The 23,458-nt window shown below is 39.6% G+C and overlaps 1 protein-coding gene across 1 annotated transcript in view; it reads right to left on the reverse strand.

Moving 5' to 3' along the window:
• Window positions 1-23,458, reverse strand: part of FMN2 (formin 2) — a 300,168-nt gene that overhangs the window by 13,103 nt on the left and 263,607 nt on the right. The window contains exon 16 of the mRNA XM_084792663.1: window positions 17,770-17,919. Coding sequence (XP_084648789.1) covers window positions 17,770-17,919 — 150 coding nt within the window. The remainder of the gene's footprint in view (window positions 1-17,769; window positions 17,920-23,458) is intronic.

The raw sequence follows: 23,458 nt of genomic DNA on the forward strand, positions 1-23,458 counted from the left end.
GAAAGAATGTATATAAAAATGAAAGTCATGACATAGCCAACAGCATTTTCTGCCCTAGAGGGGATGACTTTGTGTTCAGTACATGATGGTAAGACCAGAAGGGTTCACGGCAAATGGCCTCAGCAGCTCCCAGGCTATGATGTGGCTCCACTTTCACCAGACATTTGCAAAAATCTCTCATATACTAGGTATAGAAAATATGGTTCCCCAAGAAGACACTCAGGTGAAATTACAGAGGGGAAAGAGGGTAACTTCATACATGATTACATCCCTTTTAAATAAAATTGTATCTTACAACGCTTGACAAAACACATCATCAAAATCTAAAAGTTTTAAAAGAAATTCCTTAGAAGAGTGGATGTCTATCAGATGGGAGGGAAGTTCTGCAATTGGACACATTTTGGACCTGAAAAGAAACAGAGCAACAGAAATGCAACGGCCCATAGGCAGTCATCTCTGAAAGTGAGAAATGTGTATGATTTGACTGAAGATGATAAAATAATCACTACGTATTTCTGACTCTATTTTCTTGGAGAGGGTTTTGCCACAGTTATGTAGGTAAAGAATGTAAATGGTAGTTAGGAAAATATGTAAAAGTACAATTTATAGAAAATTTAGTGAATAAAGTTTTAACGTAAGTATTCAATCTCAGCTGACATAAAATATTAAAGTTGAACCCTTGAAAGGTATTTTTGAGCTGAGAAAGAACAGCAAGAACCCTGATTACACACACACGCACACACACACACACACACACACACACACACATGCAGGCACACATGCACATGGACACATGCACACATGTGACAATAATATTAAAAGAGTTCAGGAGGTGGAAATAGGATGGGTGAGAGAGAGAGAGAGAGAGAGAGAGAGAGAGAGAGAGAGAGAGAGAGAGAGAATCAGGGAGGGGCTGAAGGAAGAAAAAGGAGGGGAAAGTAATATAATAGTATTTCAACTAAAACATTAAGTAAAACCTTTAAGTGTGCTATGTTGGTTTGAAGGAGAGAAAATCTGACACAGGCTAGAATGCTAAGAAATCTAGAAATCAGTTAACGGAAACAAATTCTGGACTAAAAATCAGTCAGAGAGGGCTGGAACCCAGACAAGCCCTGGAAATGCCAACCATCCATGCTGTGACGAAGGGAAACACAGCTGGTCTAGCGGACAGATGAATAATAGCCAAGCTCATGGGCAGCTGTGTGTGAAAATGAAGTCCCTTCATTCTATTCCATCACGCTTGAGTACCATTTCATATTATTGAGTATGGAAAAAAAAAGCCTACCAAGAAATTTGAAGGGTGATATTCCAAACATTTCTAAAACTTCCTTTTTAATTGCAGCAAAAGGCATGAGGACATCCTCTGAGCCACATCTCTAGTCACTTAAAAAAATTATTTCTAAAACCATTTTATTTCATGTGTCTCAGTGAGCATTCTGAATATATGTCTGTTTACCAAGCTAGAAACAGGTGCTGAATCCTTTGGGACGGGAGTTACCGGTGGTTACGAGCTATTATGTAGGTGGTGAGAATTGAACCCAGGTCTTTGGGAAGGGACATCCAGGGTTCGTAACCACTGAGAAATCTCTCTAGTCTCCTCAGCCACTTCCCTCTTATTTTAAAACTGAATTTTGAGAATCTGTTTTCTTGCTAAGTTGACTGGACTCAAACTTGTGATACTGGCCTCCTGGGGATCATGAATTAGAGGTGGGTTACAAGACCTACTCTCATCCTATTTTGTGGTAAGCTTAACTGAGTCCCAAAAATTCCAGAATGTGTGCCCACATGTACACTAACATGCTTAAGTTTCTTATCACACTTCCCATCGCGCATATTTTAATCTCTGATAGAGGAGATACAAAAATTGGTTTGCTCTCATGTGTCATTTAGCTCCTTCTGACATTTAGATTTCCGTGGCAGCCCAGTCCATGCGCCCTTTCTTTATGTGTGTGCATGGTGAAGAGGTTGTAGGTTTCTTTAAACTGTAAAAGCACCAAAGCATATAAAAGTAAGTAAAACAGCTCCTGCTGCCCATGATGGCCCAAAATAGTAAAACATTGTATTTGACAGCAAAGTTCATAATTCTGTTTACTACATCTGATTTTTTAATTTTTAAAGATTATGATTGCATTATTTCTCCCTTCTTTTTCTTCCCTTCAAACCTTCCCACGTACCGGCACATTTGCTCTCTTTCAAATTTCAAATTCATGTCTTCTGTTTCTTTCATTGTTGTCACACACACACACACACACACACACACACACACACACGTTCCCACACACACAGGGTTAACATGAATATATAAATAAGTGAAAGCCTGTCCAGTCTATATGATGTCACGGATATATACATGTACATATACTTAAATCCTAGGCAAAGAGCTACAGGAGACTAAGAATAGTTCCAAGAGGAAGAAATCAAAAAATTGTTTTCCCCTGGGAAGAACACACCAATTGGTTATCCAACACATATAATATTCTTCATGCAAATGTCCTTTTATTATTTATTTCTATTTGTGTTAAGATGCGTGTGTATGTGTGTGTGTGTGTGTGTGTGTGTGTGTGTGTGTGTGTGTGTGTTGGAAACCTAACTCAAGGTTTATGTATGCTACTCAAAGATATTTTTCTTAATATCATGGCTTTTTATGTTTTAAAAAAAAGTAGTGCTGAAAGGCTTTGATGACAGCTAGTGAGACAGAAAGTTAAACTCTTGGGACCCATGCTCTCATGCTTATTTTAGCACATGTTTAGCAAGGTTGATGTGTACAAATTATTTGTATCTTACTTCCTGAAGGACCTGATGGGCAACGTGAAGGAATGCAAGGGCCATTAGACATAGGAATTAGATTATAGTGAGTTTATCCAATTTCCTCCCTGTAAGAGTCATAAAAGAGCACAGCAAAGCTATTTATATCATAATGGTTTGGAGTTGTGCAAGAGGAAGAATGGCTTAATTAAGACGAAGATGTGGGAGATACAAGGCGGGGACAGATGAAGGAAGCACACTCAGTATGGGGGAATAAGAGTCTCAGTTTTTCTACCGCTGGACTATTCCTATCTGGCTACAAATATCTCTTTTATCCCACTATCTAGTAATCAAAAAAAAAAACTCAAAAAATAAAACCTGAGTCTACCCCCTCCCCAATCCAGCTCTTCTTTTAACTATGACCCTTTGAATGAACACGTCCTCAAAATGATTGCCTCTGGTACCTTCCCCGCTCTGCTTCCATCATTTTTATCCCTGAGCACTCTCAGAGGATCCTGTAGATTCTGAATCCGAAGGCCAATGCTTAGTTTTCCTCTCCCGCTAGTTACATAGCAACGTCACACAGGGCTCTTACTGTGCACACATTTCTCCTTGAACCGTGCCCACTCTTCTCCTCAAACCTCGCCTGAACTTGTGTCCAACAGACTATACTTTTGATCCCAGTTCTCCTTCCTCAAGCTCACTCATTCCTTCCATCCCCTTGCACCCACCGAGTGCTCTGTCCCAGCCACTGTGGACTTCCCTCAGCTTGTACACTTGCTATTCCCACTATCTGGGATTGCCTTCCCCCAAATTTCACCTAGTTTATTCTCTAACTACCTTAAAGTCCCTGCTTATACAACCACTTCTCAGACACCATCTGGCTTCCTTACAAAACCCAACATCCTCGAACTCTGTCTTTCCTTGGTTCAGTAATGATCCTCTCTCTACTCTACCAGAAGCTCCTTCATGGTAGGGAGTAGGTGTTCTGTTGTTTGCTTGCAAGTTGAATCACATGTTGAATGACCTAAGCAAAGGGTGTTGGGAACTGTAAAACTGAGAGGGAAGGCTGAAGCTATTATGTTCAGGAGAGAGAAGACATTCGCAGCCCCCCTGTGGGTAATGAGCACACAGGAAATGAAAACTTAGATAAAAGCATTCATGACTTCCCATTTCTCTCATGCCTCCCAAGCTATGTCTTGTACTCACTAGGATCACCACAGCTAAGCTGATAAACGAGGAGATTCATTAAGAAACTGATATATCCCTGTATTTCTCGACAGAACAGAAGGACCAGTACGTGTATACTTGACACAGCCGACTATGCATTTACTCTATATTTACTCTAACATTTTGTGGCCAGGTGCCTTACATAATTGAGACATCTCTCCATTTCAGACAAGATATAGCATACCGCACTACCAAAAGGGTCAGATAGCATGAAATAATAAAGACAGTATTTCTATAGAAAGTCTATGAACATTTATGATAATTGGGCATGTAGAGACTATACACACCCTTAGGGAAGTTGTGTTTTGCTGAAAGATAACTGTTATTTAAATCTATGAATAATTTTTCATTTTATAAGGTTTGTGTGACTCCAGACTATGAGATGGTGAGTGAAACTTCAGCTGTCCTAATCACTACCCTTAGACGTCTGTGGACTCCCTTATTTCTCTTAGGGAAGTCATTAAATAACCAAGCAGAGAGTGGAAATGGTCCCTGGGACTCGAGGCTTTGGATATGAGAACTTACTTCTTAGCTTTTATTAAATCAGAATGATAAAACAACTCATGCCCAGTAACTGTTCATGAAGAATGACTATATGCTTTATGGGAGCCAGCATATCTACATCCTGGGATGACCCAGTAGCTTTCTCTTTTTCATCAGCTGAGAGACTGTGTAGAGTGCTTTGTTCCCATTTTTCTTACCTGAATGTGGAGCAGCCTAGTGGATTACACTCAGTGCATCCATCCATGCATGCACGCATCCATCCATCCATCCATCCATCTATCCATCCATCCATGCATCCATCCATCCATCCATCCATCCATCTATCCATGCATGCATGCATCCATCCATCCATCCATCTATCCATGCATCCATGCATCCATCCATCCATCCATCCATCTATCCATGCATCCATCCATCCATCTATCCATGCATCCATCTTTGCAACACCAACAATTCCTTCTCTACCACTGTGTCTCACTCACCATCAATGTTATCTAACCTTTCTAGCTCCTGCCTCACTTCTTACTTTAAATAGACCCAGCTTGACTTCTACATCAAACTCTAACTTCTGCACTTCTATCTCTGGTCATACTTTGGCTAATTTCTAACAGAGAGGATTGCAATGTGCGAACACAGCCAGAGGATCAGTCTTTGTTCTTAGAAGGTATACAGTGTAGATCTGCACTAAATAGGTATCTGTAATATGATGGACTGAAATTCATATTAACAATCATAATTAGCTAGAATGAAATGGGCTAGTAAAGAAAAAAACAACTAGGCACCAGACAAGGACAATACAGGCGGTAAACCTTAAACCCCTACCCAGATCTAGACAATGGACAGAACACTCTCCACAGTAAAGTGGAGAGTGGGATATTACGTTCTCACACACTCTGGTGCCTCACCTCTGACCATGTCCCCTGGATGGGGAGACCTGATGGCACTCAGAGGAAGGACAGCAGGTTACCAAGAAGAGACTTGATACCCTATGATCATATAGAGGGGGAGGTAATCCCCCTCAGGAACTGTCATAGGGGAGGGGAATAAGGGGAAAATGGGAGGGAGGGAAGAATGGGAGGATACAAGGGATGGGATAACCATTGAGATGTAATAAGAATAAATTAATAATAATAAAAAAAATAAAAATAAAAAAATAAAAAAAAAAAAGAAAAAAACAAAAACAAAAGAACAAACCTGGATCCTTGCTGTAGATTCACGCAAAAGGATCCTCACGTAATGCATTCAGTAGAATCAGGTCCCATAGAAAAATACCCGTGCCTTAGTTGTATCAATAAAGTGTGGAAACTGCTGCTTATAAAAATGATGGTATGGTTTTCTGAAAGAGAAGTGATTCTAGATTCCCTGTGCTTTCTTCCTTTTATTTTAGGCTATTATCTATCTTAATTTACTGTATTGCATTAATCTCATTCTAATATGTATGCTTTACCCTTACTCTTCTGCTTAGCCAAATTCTACGTCACTCTGTTCAGTTCTTCTTCACTATCCTGTTCATGGAGAGCTACACACTGTGTCCATACACAACAATAGTCATGGTATTTTATTTTTGCTTTTTGAGACAGGGTTTGATCATATAGCCTTGACTGGCTTGAGGCTCACTATGTAGACGAGCCTGGCCCTGAACTGTCAGAAATTTGTCTCTACTTTCCTAGTGCTGGGATTAAATGTTCATGCCATCAAGTCTTTCGAAATAACAATAATTGCTAATGACCCATGTGCATTCAGGACATCAAGCACCTACAATGAGCTATTCACGGTGGTAGGATATTTTGCAGGTAATATCATGAATCGCTTCAATATTGTGTTCTTTTGAGATTATTCAGTTCCACAAGTTAGAAAGTAATGCCAATTAAGTTTAAATTATTTCCCAGTTTCACTATTTTATAATTGGCAGCATACACATACATGACTTGTAAATTCTTACTTTAGAAAGAACGGTTAATAGAATAGAGCTACATGTCTTTCAGTCCCAATGGTCAGTCTTCCTAACATAATTCCTTGCCTTTAGAATAGGAGTTTGCTAATGATAATGGCATTTGAGAAGTTTCTGTATGAGAAAAACTATGTTATGTTCAGTGGCTCATTTAACTCACTCCAGCAACTGTATAATATCAGTTTCTCCATTTTATAAGTGGGAAAACTGAAGTTCAGAATGGTAAAGCAATAGGTTAAGGGCTATACATGTACCACTAGAGGCACATGTTAAATCCAGCTCTTCCACAATGTAATCTCATGATCTTACCACATACTGCATTTAGTCTTTGTAAAAATGAAAGAAAGTTCTGAAAGAATCTGAAACTGTAGGAAACAAACCCACAGGCTAACTCAGTACAAAAGTATGGGGACATCAGTGTTAAAACTGAAGGATACATTCAGAGCCACATGAAGCCTGACTTTTAAAACGAAATCCTCCGTGTTATCTGAGAACTTCAAACATTCTCTTAACTGATGAAGTACACCCTCCCCCATGTCTCATCTTATTTATCTCGCCCACACACTTGAAGACTTTAAAGTGGCCAAATATAATTTTAGAAAACTTTCAAAAAATGTTCACCCTAGGCCTAAGAATTTGAACCCTAGAGGTTAATTTTTAAAATGATCCCATCTAACAAAATGAAGACCTATTATGAACACACTCTGATGTGCGTTACTTCGGCAAGATACACATTGTCTAGATACAAGATAACTGCTACAACTTAAGGGTTAATTCCTGCTAGACATGGGGTGCATGCATCTATTCACAGTCCTTGAGATGCAGAAGGCAGAGGCCTGTGAGGGCCCAGGCAGCCCGCATCATCCTGTGAGGCTCTATCTCATCAACCCAAGAGCTGGGGATGTGCCTCACAGTGAGGGACACATGTAGCTCTCATCCTAATTTTGTCAAATCAAAGATTTTCTTTGCTTTTTCTTCTCACCTAAAAATGTCTAGAGACTAATGTCCAAGACACTCTTTTTTTTTTTTAACAAAGGAAGATTCTGAGGAGTAGGCATTTGCACACTGAACCTTCAATTCTGACTATCTTAAATGAAGAAAACAAATCCTATTTTCTATGAATATTTGTTATTTGTCTGATAGAAAAACAAATGATTATGTTGCTAAATTTATTTATTTTTTTAAATTTTCGACATGGCAGTCAATGCAGCCCACTTCAGATATCCATATTGTAAAACGGAATAATACTCATAGCACTTAATTACACAGAGCAAAATGCTAAGTCATTAATATAATATTTTCTTTCTTTTTAAAAGCTGCTGTTTGTATCATGTCACCTTACTGAATATTGTAACACTCTTGTCCTACACCCCAGTATTATTCAGATGATACTAAACAGGTACACCTTCTGTAGATCAGTAGTTTGGCTCCCTATTGATTCATAATTTGTTGGAGACAAAGGTCATTTTTGGGTTAATGAAACTCAAGGGATCCATATACTTTCAGAAGCCGGCAGGTGAACCCAACATGGGCTGCTGGCTTTTCCTCCCGGGCATGCTCTAATCATGCTAGCTCCTGGAACTATCCCAGGGACAGAAGGACAACGTGAAGCCTACAAAGAGATGGATATGACCTTAGAAACTGTGTCCTTTCTAACAGCTCTAGGCTGACAAACAACACAGCCAGAATTCTACATTCATCAAGGCTACCTGCTTCCTGGGGCTGGAGCAATAGCTCAGCCTTTAAAAGACTACTGGGTGCTTTCCTAGAAGACCCACCTAACCACCTGTAACTCCAATTGCAGGGGATCTGATGTCCTGTCCTTGATTGCAGGGCTCACAAGCGGTACATAGGCATATATGTAGACAAAACACTCATATACATAAAATTAAACAGAATACAACATATAAAAGAACACCTATTACCAAAAATTAGCATTTAATTGTAAGAGCCAAGAGAAAATTACCCCAGGAATGGAATGGATATGCTTGCTGACTGTACACCAGCACCAGCACACTTTGACTCCCGTTTTGACCTTAGCTTCCCTTTGCCAGGTAGGACCAAGATCCGTCTCAACCCAGGTGATGATAACACAGGCAACCCATACCAAGAGAGCCCTATACCCTTAAGATCAACCTCACTCTGTAGGCACAGCTTCCCTGACAGTACTTCAGATGGCTTACCATCAAATTTTAAATCATTCAGGGAAGGTCTCAGCAAGGAGACAAGGCCGTCTTTCTCTAGAGGGGGATCAATGAGCAATGGAGACATGTTGGCCAGGGACACCGCCTTTCATGGAGACAGGGTATGTGATGCTCGGTGCCAGCTGAACTCTGAGTCCTAAAGACAAGGAGTGGTCTGGGTAATCAATTGGAGGTGGAACATGGCCAGAGCAAAGCGGAGAGGATGGAGACAGAGCTGATAGATTATTTAGAGGACACTTACCATCACCAAGATACAATGACAGATGAAGCTGACTAGAGAGACTTTCCAAACTTTGAAAGGTTGTGAGACAGTGGGGACTCTAGGTGTGCTATTACAGACTTCATCCAGGAAGTAGGGGCACAGGGAAGTCAAAATAGGAAGACATGTAATAAAGTACAAACATTCTTGGGGTTCAAATAAAGAGATGTTAAAACAGATTGAGGGAAAGGACCTCTGGTGCGTCTATATGATAATCTGAACATATCATTAGAGAGGCTGCATTGCAAAAATGCTTTTACAGAAATTTAGGGATTCTATTAGGTACAACACTATGTTCATTGGCTTGGATTTGCATTATTACTCGTAAAATGTAAAAGTAAAGCTAAACATTCAAGGATTATTGTTACAAAAGGAAAAAACATCCAATGTAACCCTGTGAAGTGATGGATTTGTCATTTGACTGGATTATGACAATCATTTCAGGATACCCAAATATTCACCTATCTGTACATAATTTGTCAACTATATCTGAATAAAGCCAGAAAATAGTCCCCCTTCCCCTCTCTACATATGTGTGTGTGTGTATGTGTGTGTGTGTGTGTGTGTGTGTGTGTGTGTGTGTGTGTGTGTGTGTGTGTAAGACAATGATTTAAAATTTGAGGTTTACTTTCAAGTAGGAACAAACTCTAAATAACAAATTTTTCATAAACCAAAATGCCCCACGAGCTATCTACATGACACTGATTTCTCCCGAGGGCTGTAGTTCAATTGAAGGACATTTGACTTGACTGCAAATGTCAACAAGCAAGACCGCCCTGTAATTTTATAGCTTGTTCTTTAGTGTCAGCAAGATTAACGTTCACGGAGTGTCTGCTTGCTAGGAAGTACAATATAAAAGGTCTTTCTCTATTACTGTCTGCCTCACCCCCTCAACCTGAAAAAAAGACCCAAACAAAGTGAGGAACAACAACAACAACAACAAAGTCTTAGCCACACACTGCCACTGGCTTCATGTAGGTAGTAGTATCTATGACCTGGCCAAGGCAACCTTGTCCCTCTGTACCTCTCAAGCCTAGTTTCTGATTGGGCACTGTTTATTCTAAAGGTCCAAATTCGTAAATGCAGAAGGATTACCTCTGACTACTCAAATGTACTACTTCCAATAGTAGGAAAGCCGAAATGTTTGAGAGGAAATCTCTGATGCATACTGAGGAGTGACTTCGGCCGTGGAATTCTCCTACCCCAGGAAGTCAGCAGTGGAAAGCACTGCAATCCCAAAGACTTTTAGTTATCTTAAAAAACGCAGGCTCCAGCAGAAGTCCTCACAAACCAAAATACTTGAATACTTTCCATTCCACAAACCTGATAGACCCGCTCATCTTCCTGTAATAGAATATAACCAGGATATTCCTTGAAATTATCTTAAAGGAAGTGAGAATTAGCCCTTCAAACAGCTTGCTTGTATGGGAGCAGTTTTCAGCCCATATAAGTTAAAAGACACTATTTTTTGAGGGATAATTTTGACTCATATTTTCCAGGAAGTATATTTTGATGCAAGATATTTCTACTATAAACTTGGCTAAATCATCAAAAATACTTTAAATGCTGATGGGAAACGCCAAGTGGCTCCGCTACCCCACCAGCTCCCACAAACTCACCCAGAGCATGCAAATACTCAGTAAAGCAGAAATACCTTTGGACAAGCTATTTTCTTGGTTTGGGTGCTAATATTCTATTTAGGTGCTTTAACTACAACTCCAGAGAAGAGAGCTGCTTCAGCTTGTGAGTGAAAAGTTTTCCCTCCAACCCTCCCTAGTTCTGTCCCTCCCTCTCCCCCTCCATCCCTCCTATTCCTCCCTTCCCTCCTCTTCTTCTACAGCCTTGCGCATGCTAGGCAAGCACCCTACCTCTAACATATATCTTCAGCTCACATAGTTTTTCCTTTTTATGGTCTGCAGATAGAAGTCAAGGAACAGTTGAGAAAAGTTTCTCCACAGAAGTACAAGACCAAAAAAAAAAAAAAAAAAGCCAATGTAAAGTTCTTTCCTATTTAGGTGTCAGTCTGGGTTGTTTATATCCTTCCAGGAGAACTAAGCCTTACAAGGTGAATGTGCTAATGTCCAGAGTTTAACAAAGCTATTCAGCAGGAGAAAAGCTAGGCTGACTTATCTCCTGAATCTCTCCTAACTTGCTGGATAGGATTTGTGTGATACAATCATTGAGTGTAGTGTGGGCAGTGAATTGGAGAGTGGCAGTGTTAAATAAGCTAGGAAATCACTACGGTTTAGGCACTCTTGACTGCTTAGGAGTATCAGAAAGTTCATATGTAAGGAGTGTGGTTTGGAGGACGGTCTACACAGGCTTGGTGATCCAGGTTTGGGGGAGTAAGATTCTAAGTGTCTGCTCTGGCACTAACAAGCCACATCTCCAGTTCTAGAGCACTGGCAATAGGAAGAAAATGGCATTAGGGGTCATTTCTCTAAAACATTCCGGTACCGGAATGGAAAGGGCAAATGGTCAGCTAAAGTCATTACTACTACAATGCGACAACACAGCACAGGAGCAGCGAGGGGATTTCAGCAGCTGGAATGTCGCCAGATTGGTAAAGCAGCCTAGCATGAACAAAGCCCTCAGTCCACCCTCTACCACAGCATAAAACCAGCCATCTATGGTGGCATATACCTGTAATTCCAGCAAGGTAGAGACAGAAGGGCTCAAGGTTGGAGTTCACAACATAGAGTGATTTAAGTTAGACTGGGTCACATGAGATCATGTCTCAAAAAAGGTAGGTGGTGGAAATCTCACTTATCTCCATTGAAATTTATTTCCAACTGCCTTGAAAGTCATTTCTTCCTTCTCATATTTACCTGCTAACATTATACCTAAATCTGAGTCACTTGAGTACAAATTTCAGAAACAAGAATTTTACATGGCAAGAGAGATCTCCAACATAATATATCACTTTGTAAGAATGAGCATCCAAGTCATTATCTCTAATTGCAGACCTCAGCTGGGCTGAACTGATTGCCACAGGCTTGTGCAATTAGAGCGGTGGCTAGCCAAAGACTACCTGTCTCACAGTAAAATAAACCAGTGAATTAGGTTGGACAACGTTTTAAACATACCTCAGACTAACACTGCAATTGATTTATTGAATTAAAATGTCTAACTGATTAAAAATGAAATACGACATAACACACTATGCATCATGGAGCTTGGGCGCCAATTTTCCGAAGATGGATTTTGTTGTCTAAAGTGATTTTAGTGTTTTAAACTGTCTGAAAAACAAACCCATGCATGCTCCATGTTCAAAGTCTTCTGCGTGGAATTCACCCTCTGTCCTCACTCTCTGCTTTGTATTACAGCACTCAGTGCTAGACTGTACCATCAAGGAAGGTGGAATCTCCTTTTGAAGGGCGTGAACACTTCAGGCCTAGTGAAGGTTAAAGTGTACTGAATGAATAACAAAAAATAACCTCACAGAGTTACACAGATGAGAATTCTGGCAGAATACTGATATTAAATCACAATAAAGCAGAGGTGAGAAGTGATGTTGCTTAGTGGGGAGGAGGGGTCACCCTCTTTTCCCAGGAGCCACAGCCTATTGATCAGGGACCAAATGTGTATATGTGCTTAATCAGTTGGTTCTTGTCCCATCTCCACAAGGTCTTGTTAATGTGGCCAGGTAACACTAATGCTAAATTTTCCCCATGGCCTTTCACCTTCCAAGCATTCTCTGTGAGACATTTAGGGAAATGCTTGGTAGAGCTTGTTTACATAATCCTGACCTTCTATATATTGCACTCAAATGGAATTTAAAAACAATTTTCATGTTTTGTGTTGTTTGCTGATGGCATTTCTGAATCTTTTAAAAAGGGAAGGCTTCTTATTATTCAATGTGTATGCATGCTAAGCAAATGGAAAAGACCACTTTTATTGACTTATAACAAAGTCAGTGGGTTAGTGGTTCACATAAAATACTACTCTGTCATCATATCATACAGCATTCATACAGAAGCACAGCATGCTAGAAATAACATTTTAAACAAAAGTTCCCCCCTCACATGCATCTGTAGACTATGCTCTTAGAATGATGCTATCACTTATTAATATGCCAAATCATCTATCAGAGACACAATGTGTATATTATTGGTATCGAATGGTGGATAAATAGCCAATGAATCTCTAATATGTGGGTACTGCAATGCACACACACACACACACACACACACACACACACACACACACACACCATTTCATCTTATTGATGTATTAGATGCTATAAGAGATATGTAATCACTTTTGTTTTACAGATGAGGAAAGCGTGACTCTTGATGGGTAAATGACCTTCCAGACAATCCCAGAGCTAATGATTGACAGGTAACTAATACTCTCATGCTTCTCAAACCACGCCTCCTAGAAAGAGGGCAGATCTGCTAAACATGAACGAGGTGGAAACATACTATGTCAGGAAACACATCAACAAGATCTCACAAGTTATTTGCACAGAGGTAGAAACGCAAAATTCTCCTATTCTATAATGAGATACCAGTTAGGAATAAAATGGTGGGAAACATTCATACAGGACTTAACACATTAAAGAGTCGCTTATTTATAAATAGCAAATTAGAGAAAGGGAAATTTTACCAGGAAGTAACAGCTCAGTGGTATAAGTAATATCACTTTTCAGGTTATTTCTAGGCACAGAACCAAAGCATTTCCTTCTTGACAATGGCCACTTAAGAATCAGGAAGTAGCTGAAACCAACTAGGATCAGGAAGTTAAGAGGATTTGCAGGCCACCTCCCTAAGGTTATAAGTGCAGCAACAATGCTTGCTGGGGACACATGACTCTCCAGTCAGCCGAGCTGTCTATGAGTTGGACAGGAAGCTTCAGGCACGCGGCTTTTGTGAGTCACGGCGCATGCAGGATGGGCTTTGTGGTGATACAGTTGTCTTTGTGCTAGTTGGGCTGCAGCCTGTAATACTTCAGATTACCCATTACCCCATAACTCTCTGGTTTACTAAGCTGGGCTTGAATGAAACCATTTCTTTTGTCTGGCGTGGATGCTCTAGCTAGGGTAAACAGACATCTGTTCACATTGCCCCAGGAGAAGGCACATGACATGCTAAGTCCCTATCAATCACAGGGACAATGTCTACAGGACTCATACACTGAATGAAGGGACCTGCCCATCATGCCAAGCCCTGGCTGGAAAAAAATGTGCTGATGTGCAGTTGAGCTATTTGCGATAGCGCCTGGCTGGCCACAGTAGTAGAGCCAAAGCTGGCCACAGCTCATTTGGAGTTCACCCTGGAATTCTTCTAGAAGGTGCTGGAGAGTGCTTTCTGTGCCTGGGTTGTAAAAATGTTAGCCACGGATATTCATGAAGGCCAAAAGACATGAGTCTACTGTTAAAGAAAAAGCTTGGCTTGAAAATGAAATGGACCCACATAAGAAAGCGGGAGTAAAGAGAGATCAGGGAAAGGGAGAGAAAATGTGAAAGAGGTGCAAGGAGAGGACAGAAAGAGGATGACAAGAAGGGAGGGAGAGAAAATGAGAGGAACAGAGAGAATATATTTAAAAAGAGACAAATGGGGCTGTCCTTCCAGAGGACCAACACCCACATGGCTTTTAATCATCATCCATAAGTCTGGTTCCAGAGAATCTAAGGCTCTCTACTGACTTCTGTGGCACAGGCACACTCTAAGGCAAGATACCTATTCATGAAAAGAAATAAAAGGTTTAGGTGTCTGATGAGAGGTCCAGGGGCCCACACCCAACCTATGGACTGCCAGCAGGGCTCTGCATCTGAGCACCTCACAGGCAAGTTCCTCTCCCGCCTTTATGATCTGCCTGTGTAAACAAGATCTGCCATTGGAGAATGGTTTTCATGACCTACAATGGTCAACTTAAAATTCTGTGAAAAAAGGAGCCAGTCATGGTGGTACATATCTATATTCCTAGCACTCACGAGGTGAGTCTCTATGAGTTCGAGGCCAGCCTGGTCTACAAAAGAGAGTGCATGACCACCAGGACTACACAGGGAAATCCTGTTTCTGAAAACAAACAAATAAATAAATAAAAGTGAAAAAAAATGTTCATTACTCTAATGAGCTGGGTTTGCACCTCCATGTCCATATCAGTGACAGTGATGTAAACAGGTCGGGTCAGAAAATATTTACAGATGCATCTAAGGGAAAGCATTGTGCATAAGTCACAGGCGAATGATCTCCTAGAAAAACAGACAATAACTTTCTGGCTGGGAAATAAATACTACCATGCAAACAAGATAATTTATAGCGTGAAATAAGTCACTGGGGATAAGTCATTATGAAATAAAGAATTAGCTTTTAAATAAAATGTGCCGATGATAGCAAGTATTTCAGGAACTCAGAAGAGGGAATAAGTTATTGGGAAAAGAGCATGCCATCCTAAGTGTCTAAATTCTTTCAGAGGTTCTATTCGTATGATGTGACTAGGTTCCATACCTTGAACTCATCATGTTCTCATTGCCTATTAAATCCCAGGGCATAGCATTTCTGAAACACGTTCCTATGGCAATATCAAGGCGACGTGAGCAGGACGGAGAGCTTGGACCATCAGCCACTTGGTACACAGACCTCAGAAGCACTCAGGGTCTGCGTTAATGCTTTGCTGTCTTGAAATGGTTCATTTTCAAACAGGGGCCACACATTTTTGTTTTACTTCAGCAGTGCATCCAGCTTTGAGAAAAGGGACAACTCTGCACAAACACTTCAGATCAGTGGCTCTGCTCTTCAGAACTGCCTGGCCATCATTTGCCAAGAGACCTAACACACGCCAGTCCTTCCTGGCTTGCCACATGTTCTGCTTTAGCCCTTTATCATAAGCAAATGTAGTAAAATCAGAAGTGGATGTCTAGAAGCACTCAGATTCAATCAGTTCACAAGACAGCTGCAAAGAAGCACAGTCATCATCAGCTGTGTGTCCAAAGGCCCTTAGCATTTTTTTCTAGGATGTGACAAGTCCAGGACATCAGAACAAGGTCTGGCTGGTTGAAGGAGTTAAAAAGGGAAGACCATCTTGTCTGAGTATGCCAGACTCAATAACTCCAAATGGTGAGACTGATGTCATTAATGTCACCTAGAAACAGAGCACCTTCTAAGGAATGTTGAGCAGCATATTTGAATCAGTGAGCCTCAACATGGCCTAGTAGATGCATCTTCTTACAGTGTTCTGAGTCCACCTTATGCCCCAGCTTCTGTGACATGCATGCTCACCTGATGTGTGTAAGGGCAACTACTCTTTTACTTGTTCCTGCACTGTTGATGCCCAAACCAGACCTATTCTATCTATATTTAGGCCACCCCATCCAAGAGACGCTCCAAGAGACGTTCTACATGAAATGCTATGTTTTCCATTTCTAACCACACGGTGAGTGGGTTTCAGAGGTGAAAAAAAAATTCAATTTGGAGATTCAAGTAGGGAAGACTGTTTATGTGCTAGAGTTAAAAACTGTTTCTCCATTATATTCCTCTAAACTGAGCGGCCATTTTGATGGGTAGAGAATAAAAATATCATTTAATAAATTTACAATGTAATGGAACGTATAGCAGAACAGTGATTAAAATGTGTGTGTGTGTGTGTGTGTGTGTGTGTGTGTGTGTGTGTGTGTGCAGGTATATGTGTACCTATGTGAGCATGCATGTGTGGGCCAGAGGTTGACTTTGGGTGACTTTCATAATTGCTTCACCACCTTATATTTTTATTTTATTTTATTTTATTTCATTTTATTTTATTTTATTTTATTTTATTTTATTTTATTTTATTTTATTTTATTTTATTTTTTGAGACAGAGTCTCTCATTGAACCTGAAGCTTATTGATTTGGCTAGATTTGGGAGACGGGTTGGTGAGGTTCAGTGAGCCACAAGGAGAGATGGGCAGTTGTAATTGTGGAAGCAAGACCTTTACCACATCTAAATGCTAGCAACTGACTCTGTTTACTTAAGGAGATGGGGAAGCCTAACTCATACATGAAAACTAAGTGACTATCATGGTGTATGTGTAAGCCGACCAAGCATAAGATAAAAAGCAGAAAACTACGAACTATTATAGCAGAGATGAACCAAGTCCTTCGGGAATGTAAGCTCTCTAAAGAAATGAAGGAAAGCTATTGTTAGTGCATGGATGTGAGGAAGTGCACTAATTAGTTCTGGGTTAGGATTTGCTTTCTGGGTGGATTATGTTTCTCTTTCATTTCCCCACTAGACTTGGCTATTTGGGGATGCTGCCCTGGGAGGGCTAGGTTTCTTCATGAGTTAATATTTAATATGCCTTTGTGGAATTTCGTAATCCCTGAGAAGTTTTTTTTTTCACATCCTCAAGAGGGAAAACTTCTTCTTCATTCTTCATTCCTGAACAAATTTATTTTAGGAAATGTGGTATAATTCCACAAGAATCTTGAGGGGTCTTCCCGAAACACATAATCTTCTATGGTTTGGGGAGACATCTGGGTAAAATTTTGAGATGAGTTGATGAAACTGACAATATACCATGAATTGAGCAAAAGCTATTCCTCTGACCTTCGCAGTTTTTTTGCCAGCCATCTTTAGAAGGAAGAGGGCGTATCCCTATAGGGTTATTCAGTCCTTCATATGGGATTTCTTTTTGTGGTTTCTTCACAATAGAATGTAATTTAATGGACAGCAGCACGGCCCCTACCCTATTCTAGTCTCTGTAGCATCACAGTCCAGTCCCCACCAGTCTTAGTCAAACTCCAATTCTGCCAAGCATCAGCACCTCTTCAACTTGTGTCCCAGGGTGAGGACCATCAAAGTTTTCATTCATGTTATAAGAATTGGCAACCCCCAGTGGAGTCACACTTAATAAAATACCGGTTTTAAATGCCATTGTGAAAATGAAAACACCTACCTCTCTTGCAGAATCAGTTTGTTCTCTTTTTTCCAAGAGTCTTTAAAGTCAGAGCTGAATTCATGCCAGACACTGAAGAAAACATTTGGGGACACCTCCTTCTCTCCAAGTTTTGGTTTCATGAAGTAGTAGGCAGTGGTCTCCAAAAAGCTGTCAAAGCATACACACACATGAACATAAAAACTATGATTACTTTCCAATATGGGCTATTCCTTCTCCATCCAAATGCTGTTTTCATTCATGCCCAAGGGTTATTACCGAGATGATTCTAACTCTCTGTGCACCAACAGTAATTTCTAATATGGGATAATTCATATGGGGCATTTCCAATATGGTATATCTAACTATTTGGGTACCACTACTGGTTCTTTGTGGTTTCATATTTGAGTTTTAGATGATGATAAGAGTAGTGGACAAAAAACTGTCTCAATACTGAAAACTACCACTGAGAAAATTCCATTTCAAATGAATCACAACTTATCTGACATATTTCAGGGATGAACAGTGGTCAACGTGGAGATGTACTGAAAAGTTGTGAGCCTAATTTTGCTTCTTAAATTCTAAGCAAATAACACACTGCCTGCTTTTCACTAACTTTATATGTATTCTATGTCTACACCATTCCATGGATATGTTATTTGCATTCTTGTATTTGGTGAGTGGAGGGGTTGAGGTAGAATATGACCTAGGAGACACAGATAAAGTCTACCATCTGGACAACATGCACACAGAGGAAATGGTTACCAAGTGAGTGATCAAGCCTAGCCTTCAAGCTGGTGATTCTGAGACCTTATTTTATCATGACTACATAAAGGCTTAAGTTTCAAATGTGTCATTCAACAAGGAACACACAACTAGTAAAGAGTAAGTTTAAAAAAAAATCTCTCCATGCCATGCAACAGTTCCTTAAACAGAAGTCTGGCCCCCAGCTTATAATGCCATGCACACTGAGGGAACCTTGGCAGCAGGTCACAGATGGTAAGAGATGTGGCACAAGGAGCTTTGTGCCAATACACCATAACTTTTGTGTTCACTTTGGTTGATGGTCAGTACTATTTCTGCTGTACAGATGTCAAGCTTGACTTACCTTGAAATAAAATTTTTATGGCAACATGATTTTTCACAAATATAATAATAATAAAATGTGAACAAATGCATACAGGACACACACACACACACACACACACACACACACACACACACAAATGTACATTCCAGTGATCATAAAGCAGATTTTAAACTTTTGCTATAAAATTATGTGAACATTTAAAAGATAAGGTCTTTATGTCAAGTTTTCTCAGGTTCTTGAGCTGTGGCTAAATCATACACACACACACACACACACACACACACACACACACACACACACACACAATTCAGATCTACAGAGTAGCAGTATTGTAGTAAAATAAGGTTCACCTGAGCCTAGATTACTTTTACTTGAAAACTTTCCCCAATATCTAGCAACCATAACTTGAAATGGAATTAGTGTTGCCAATTTTTGGCAGTCTCTCCAGAGACTAAACATTGTTGGTTTAACATCTGGCAGCTGAGAGAATAGGAAAATAGCTCAGTGAGTAAGGCACTTACGGTGCAACTAGGAGGACTTAGCGTCCATGTAGAAAAGCTATCTATGGCTTACATGTGTAATGCTAGGCCCAAGGAGATGGAGACAGGAGAATCACTGAGGATCCCTTGCCAGCAACCCTAGATGTTTTGATGGGTCCCAGTACTGTGAGAGACTCTGTCTCAAAAAATAAAGTAGAGAGCAATTGAAGAAAACACTTCACATTGATCTTTAGCCCCTACATGCATGTATGCACAGACACATAGAAATATAGACACTCATATAGATATAGACATGACACACAGGCCCATAGACAGACGAACAGAGGAGAGAGGGGGGGAGGGAGAGGGAGAGAAAGAGAGAGAGAGAAAGAGAGAGGAAGAGAGAAAGAGAGAGAGAGAGAGAGAGAGAGAGAGCAAGAGAGAGAGAGAGGCAGACAGACACACATACACACAGACACACACACAGACACACACACACACACACACACACACACACACACACACACACACACACCAGAATTTGGTGGCTGGTGGCTCAGTTAGAAAATAAATCTATGTTAGAGAACCTCTTAGCAATGCCAGAGGCCTAGGATCCACCACTAGTACCACTAAAAGCAAAACATAAACAAAAACTCATAGCTGCCTCTGACTAGGTTAACTAATATGTGATGAATCTATTTTGCCTTTAATTTTGCACTGTGGCTGTCTCTGGGCAATAAGATGCTTAGGAACACCAGCATTTGGTTTCTGGGAAGAGAAGGCAACACTGATTTGATTGTATGTGTGGCACTTGGGAACTATATTGCCTATTTGCAGCCTATAGTCTGCAAATCCGGTGAGGTGGCGATGTGACGTGCGTTCATACGTGAGTGGCCGGGTGTTCCCAGCCACAGTGATGGCACAGGAATGCATCTACAGAATGGGTTGCCGCTGGCGGAGCTGCAGTAAGTAGATGTCAGAGAGTAAGTGATGTAAGACAGACCAAGTTCTTTTTAGAGCTAATGATGTATATAGAGACGTGTTTGCAGGGAGAACTGCTCACCTCTCTTCTGCTCCTGGAGAGTAACTGTGATGCCTTAGGCTTATGTCTCACGATATTTGACTGCTCATTTATTCTTTCGTTACAGAGGAACTCAGCCTGTGAGGCTATACCAAGCCACTTAGATATCTTGCAATATGTTGAAAGTTGTTTCATAAAAGAACATGGTATAGTGGCAAGGACATATGATTTAGAGTGAGGAGAGGCAGAAAGCTGGATTCCAACTCTTAACTAGCTACATAAGGAAACCATTTTGCCACTCTTAACTTTTCAACAGCAACAGAGAGATTATAAACAATTATGTCATGTCACGAGGGAAAACAAATCTCTAAAATGGCTGTTGAATATTTTCACACAAATTCATTTCATATTTTACTAGACTTTTTATATTACAAATTAAACATAAATATGTCTATTTTGTAATTTTTCTAAAGTGAAACTATGTTTATTAGGATTTATTTATTTTGTTTTTAGATTGTTATCTCTCTGTGTGTATATATGGGTGTGTTGTATATATGTGCTCATATGCATACATTGGTGTGTACGGTTCTTTTTTCCTGTAGAGGTTATATCCATAGGTGGAGACCAGATTTTGATGACCACAGTATCTTATGCTACAACTCCTATACATTCTGAGTCAGTCTCTCATTGAACCCGAGGCATGCCATCGGTCTCCATAGCCCCACCATCTGCAGAGTGCCAGATAGATGTCGCCACACCTATCTTTTACATGGATGATATTTTCTTCCATTGCATACAAAACTAATTGTTTAATTATGGAGAATAAAGACATTTACTATTTCATCATTTGTCACTCATCAGCATGGAAATGCCAAATTAGTGTAATATGAGGGAATGTTTGATTTTTAAAATTTCTGTTTTTGAGTTTCTGACCTGGGTGTCATGAAAAAAATCATTAAATGTGTTTTGAATTGGGATTAGTAAAGAAATCTCTCTCTCTCTCTCTCTCTCTCTCTCTCTTACACACACAAACACACACATACACACACACACACTGTACAAACACAAAGTTGGAAATCATAATAAACAAGGTAAGGTAAAAAAAAAAAAAAGGTCAAACAAAGCATTGTGAGACAAATGGTCTCCAAAAATACTATCAAGTAACTTTCTGCTTGCCACGTGCTGCTGAGCATGGAGTGTTGTTTGTATACCCAGTGAGACTCCATTGGAGAAAACTAATTTTCCACTTGAGAGCATTTTGAGAAAAGCCAGCCCAATGTGAGTGGTGTCACCCCTGGCTGGGCTGGTGGTCCTGGGTGCTATAAGCAAGCCATGAGGAGCAAGCCAGGAAGCAACACTCCTCCATGGCCTCTGATCAGCTCCTGCCTCCGGGTTTCTGCATTGGCTACCTTTGATGATGAACTATAAGAAAGGGTAAGCCAAAAAAACTCTTTCTTCCCAAATTGCTTTGATCAGGGAGTTTCATCGCAGCAATAGTAATCCTAATCAAGAAATATACTCAAATATTTCAAAGAATTTCTTTTGGATTTATTATCAGTAAATGTTTAATTCAAACACCTATTTTACATGTCAATATATCTGGAGTCGCATGTCAGTATATCTGGAGTCACATGTCAGTATATCTAGAGTCACACAAACATTTCGTGGGCAAAAGTGGTCTTGAGTAGAAATCGTTCAAGAAGCCCTGATACAGATCGGTAAAACAGGATCTATCTTGGCAGGTCTTTCCACTGAAAACGGAGTAACACCGTCTTCATACAAACGTGAACAAGAGATTACGGCTGTAATGGAAAAAGGATGCTACCCAAACATGAAGTAGAGTGGAGCCAGCCTTATGTCGCTTAATAGCAGAGAGCGGGTGAACTTCAATACCAACAGGACACAGCATGTCATTATGATAAAAACTTCAAGTCATCAGGAGGATATAACTGACCCTAAATATATATGCGCCTAATAAAGAAGCATCAAGATATGTGAAACAATGAACAAAAATATACATCATGCTCACAAATCTTCCCAATTAAAACGTAGCAGAAGTAAAGAAAGACAACCAAATAATGAGTTAGCTATTTGAATTTTTTTGGTCAATAATTGACAGAATTACGCAAAAATAATACTCAAGGTATAGCATGTTTGAGTATAATCATAAATAAATAGACTTATTGGCAGCTGAAATTGTAGTCAATGGTAAAATATATAAGAATGCACAAAATAGCCACCAATATAGACCATCTGCTGAGTCTAAATCATAGTACACCTCAAGGACTAAAATCCTCAAGAGTCGTATTTAATTATAATGGTAAGAAATTATGAAAAACTGAAAATAGCTTATATAGGAAATCTATTATTTGAAAATTAACAGAGCTACTATGATAGCTCATATCAAAACAAAAAATTAAAGGCAACTAGGGAGAAAAATTCACCTCTTTAAAATGCTTAGATTACACAAGAAAGTTAGAAATGGAGCCTTCCAACTCTAGAAGCTATTGAAAACACGTTAAACTCATTGGTATTTTTAAAAAATTCACTGCTTAAAAATACCACAAAACAAAGAATAACTAAACCTTACAGAAAATAATGTCAAAATATAATAAAATAGATAAATCTACTAAAACTGAAATAGATAAAATATAAATTTCTGATATCAGTGATCAAAACTCAATCACCATCATCCATTTCAAAGAACTGAAATATTATAAGTGATCTTAGGACTATGGACAATATACTACAGATAAAATCCAAAAATGCTCTAAAAATTAAAAACTAAAACTAAGAAATGAGGTAGAAATTATAAATAGCCCTATATAAAAGAAATTGAAATTGTTCTAGTGAATACTTTTTAATGAAGAGATGACATTTTTATAAACTTATATTTAAAAGCATTAACATCTTCTAAATACTTCTGGCAAAACTGCTTCACCAAACATTTGATAACAAGAAATAAAATAAATTTATATGGATACTTTTAAAAAATAGAGAGGGAAGTTATACTTTATGGCTCATTTATGAGAGCAGAAATACACTGATATTGATACTAAATGCCGAAACAGACATCTTAAAAGAGAAAATATATTTATATAGCTGTCCTTTATGACTATA

Source organism: Acomys minous (assembly GCF_964271855.1).
Source record: "Acomys minous genome assembly, chromosome: 1".
Taxonomy (NCBI): Eukaryota; Metazoa; Chordata; class Mammalia; order Rodentia; family Muridae; genus Acomys; species Acomys minous.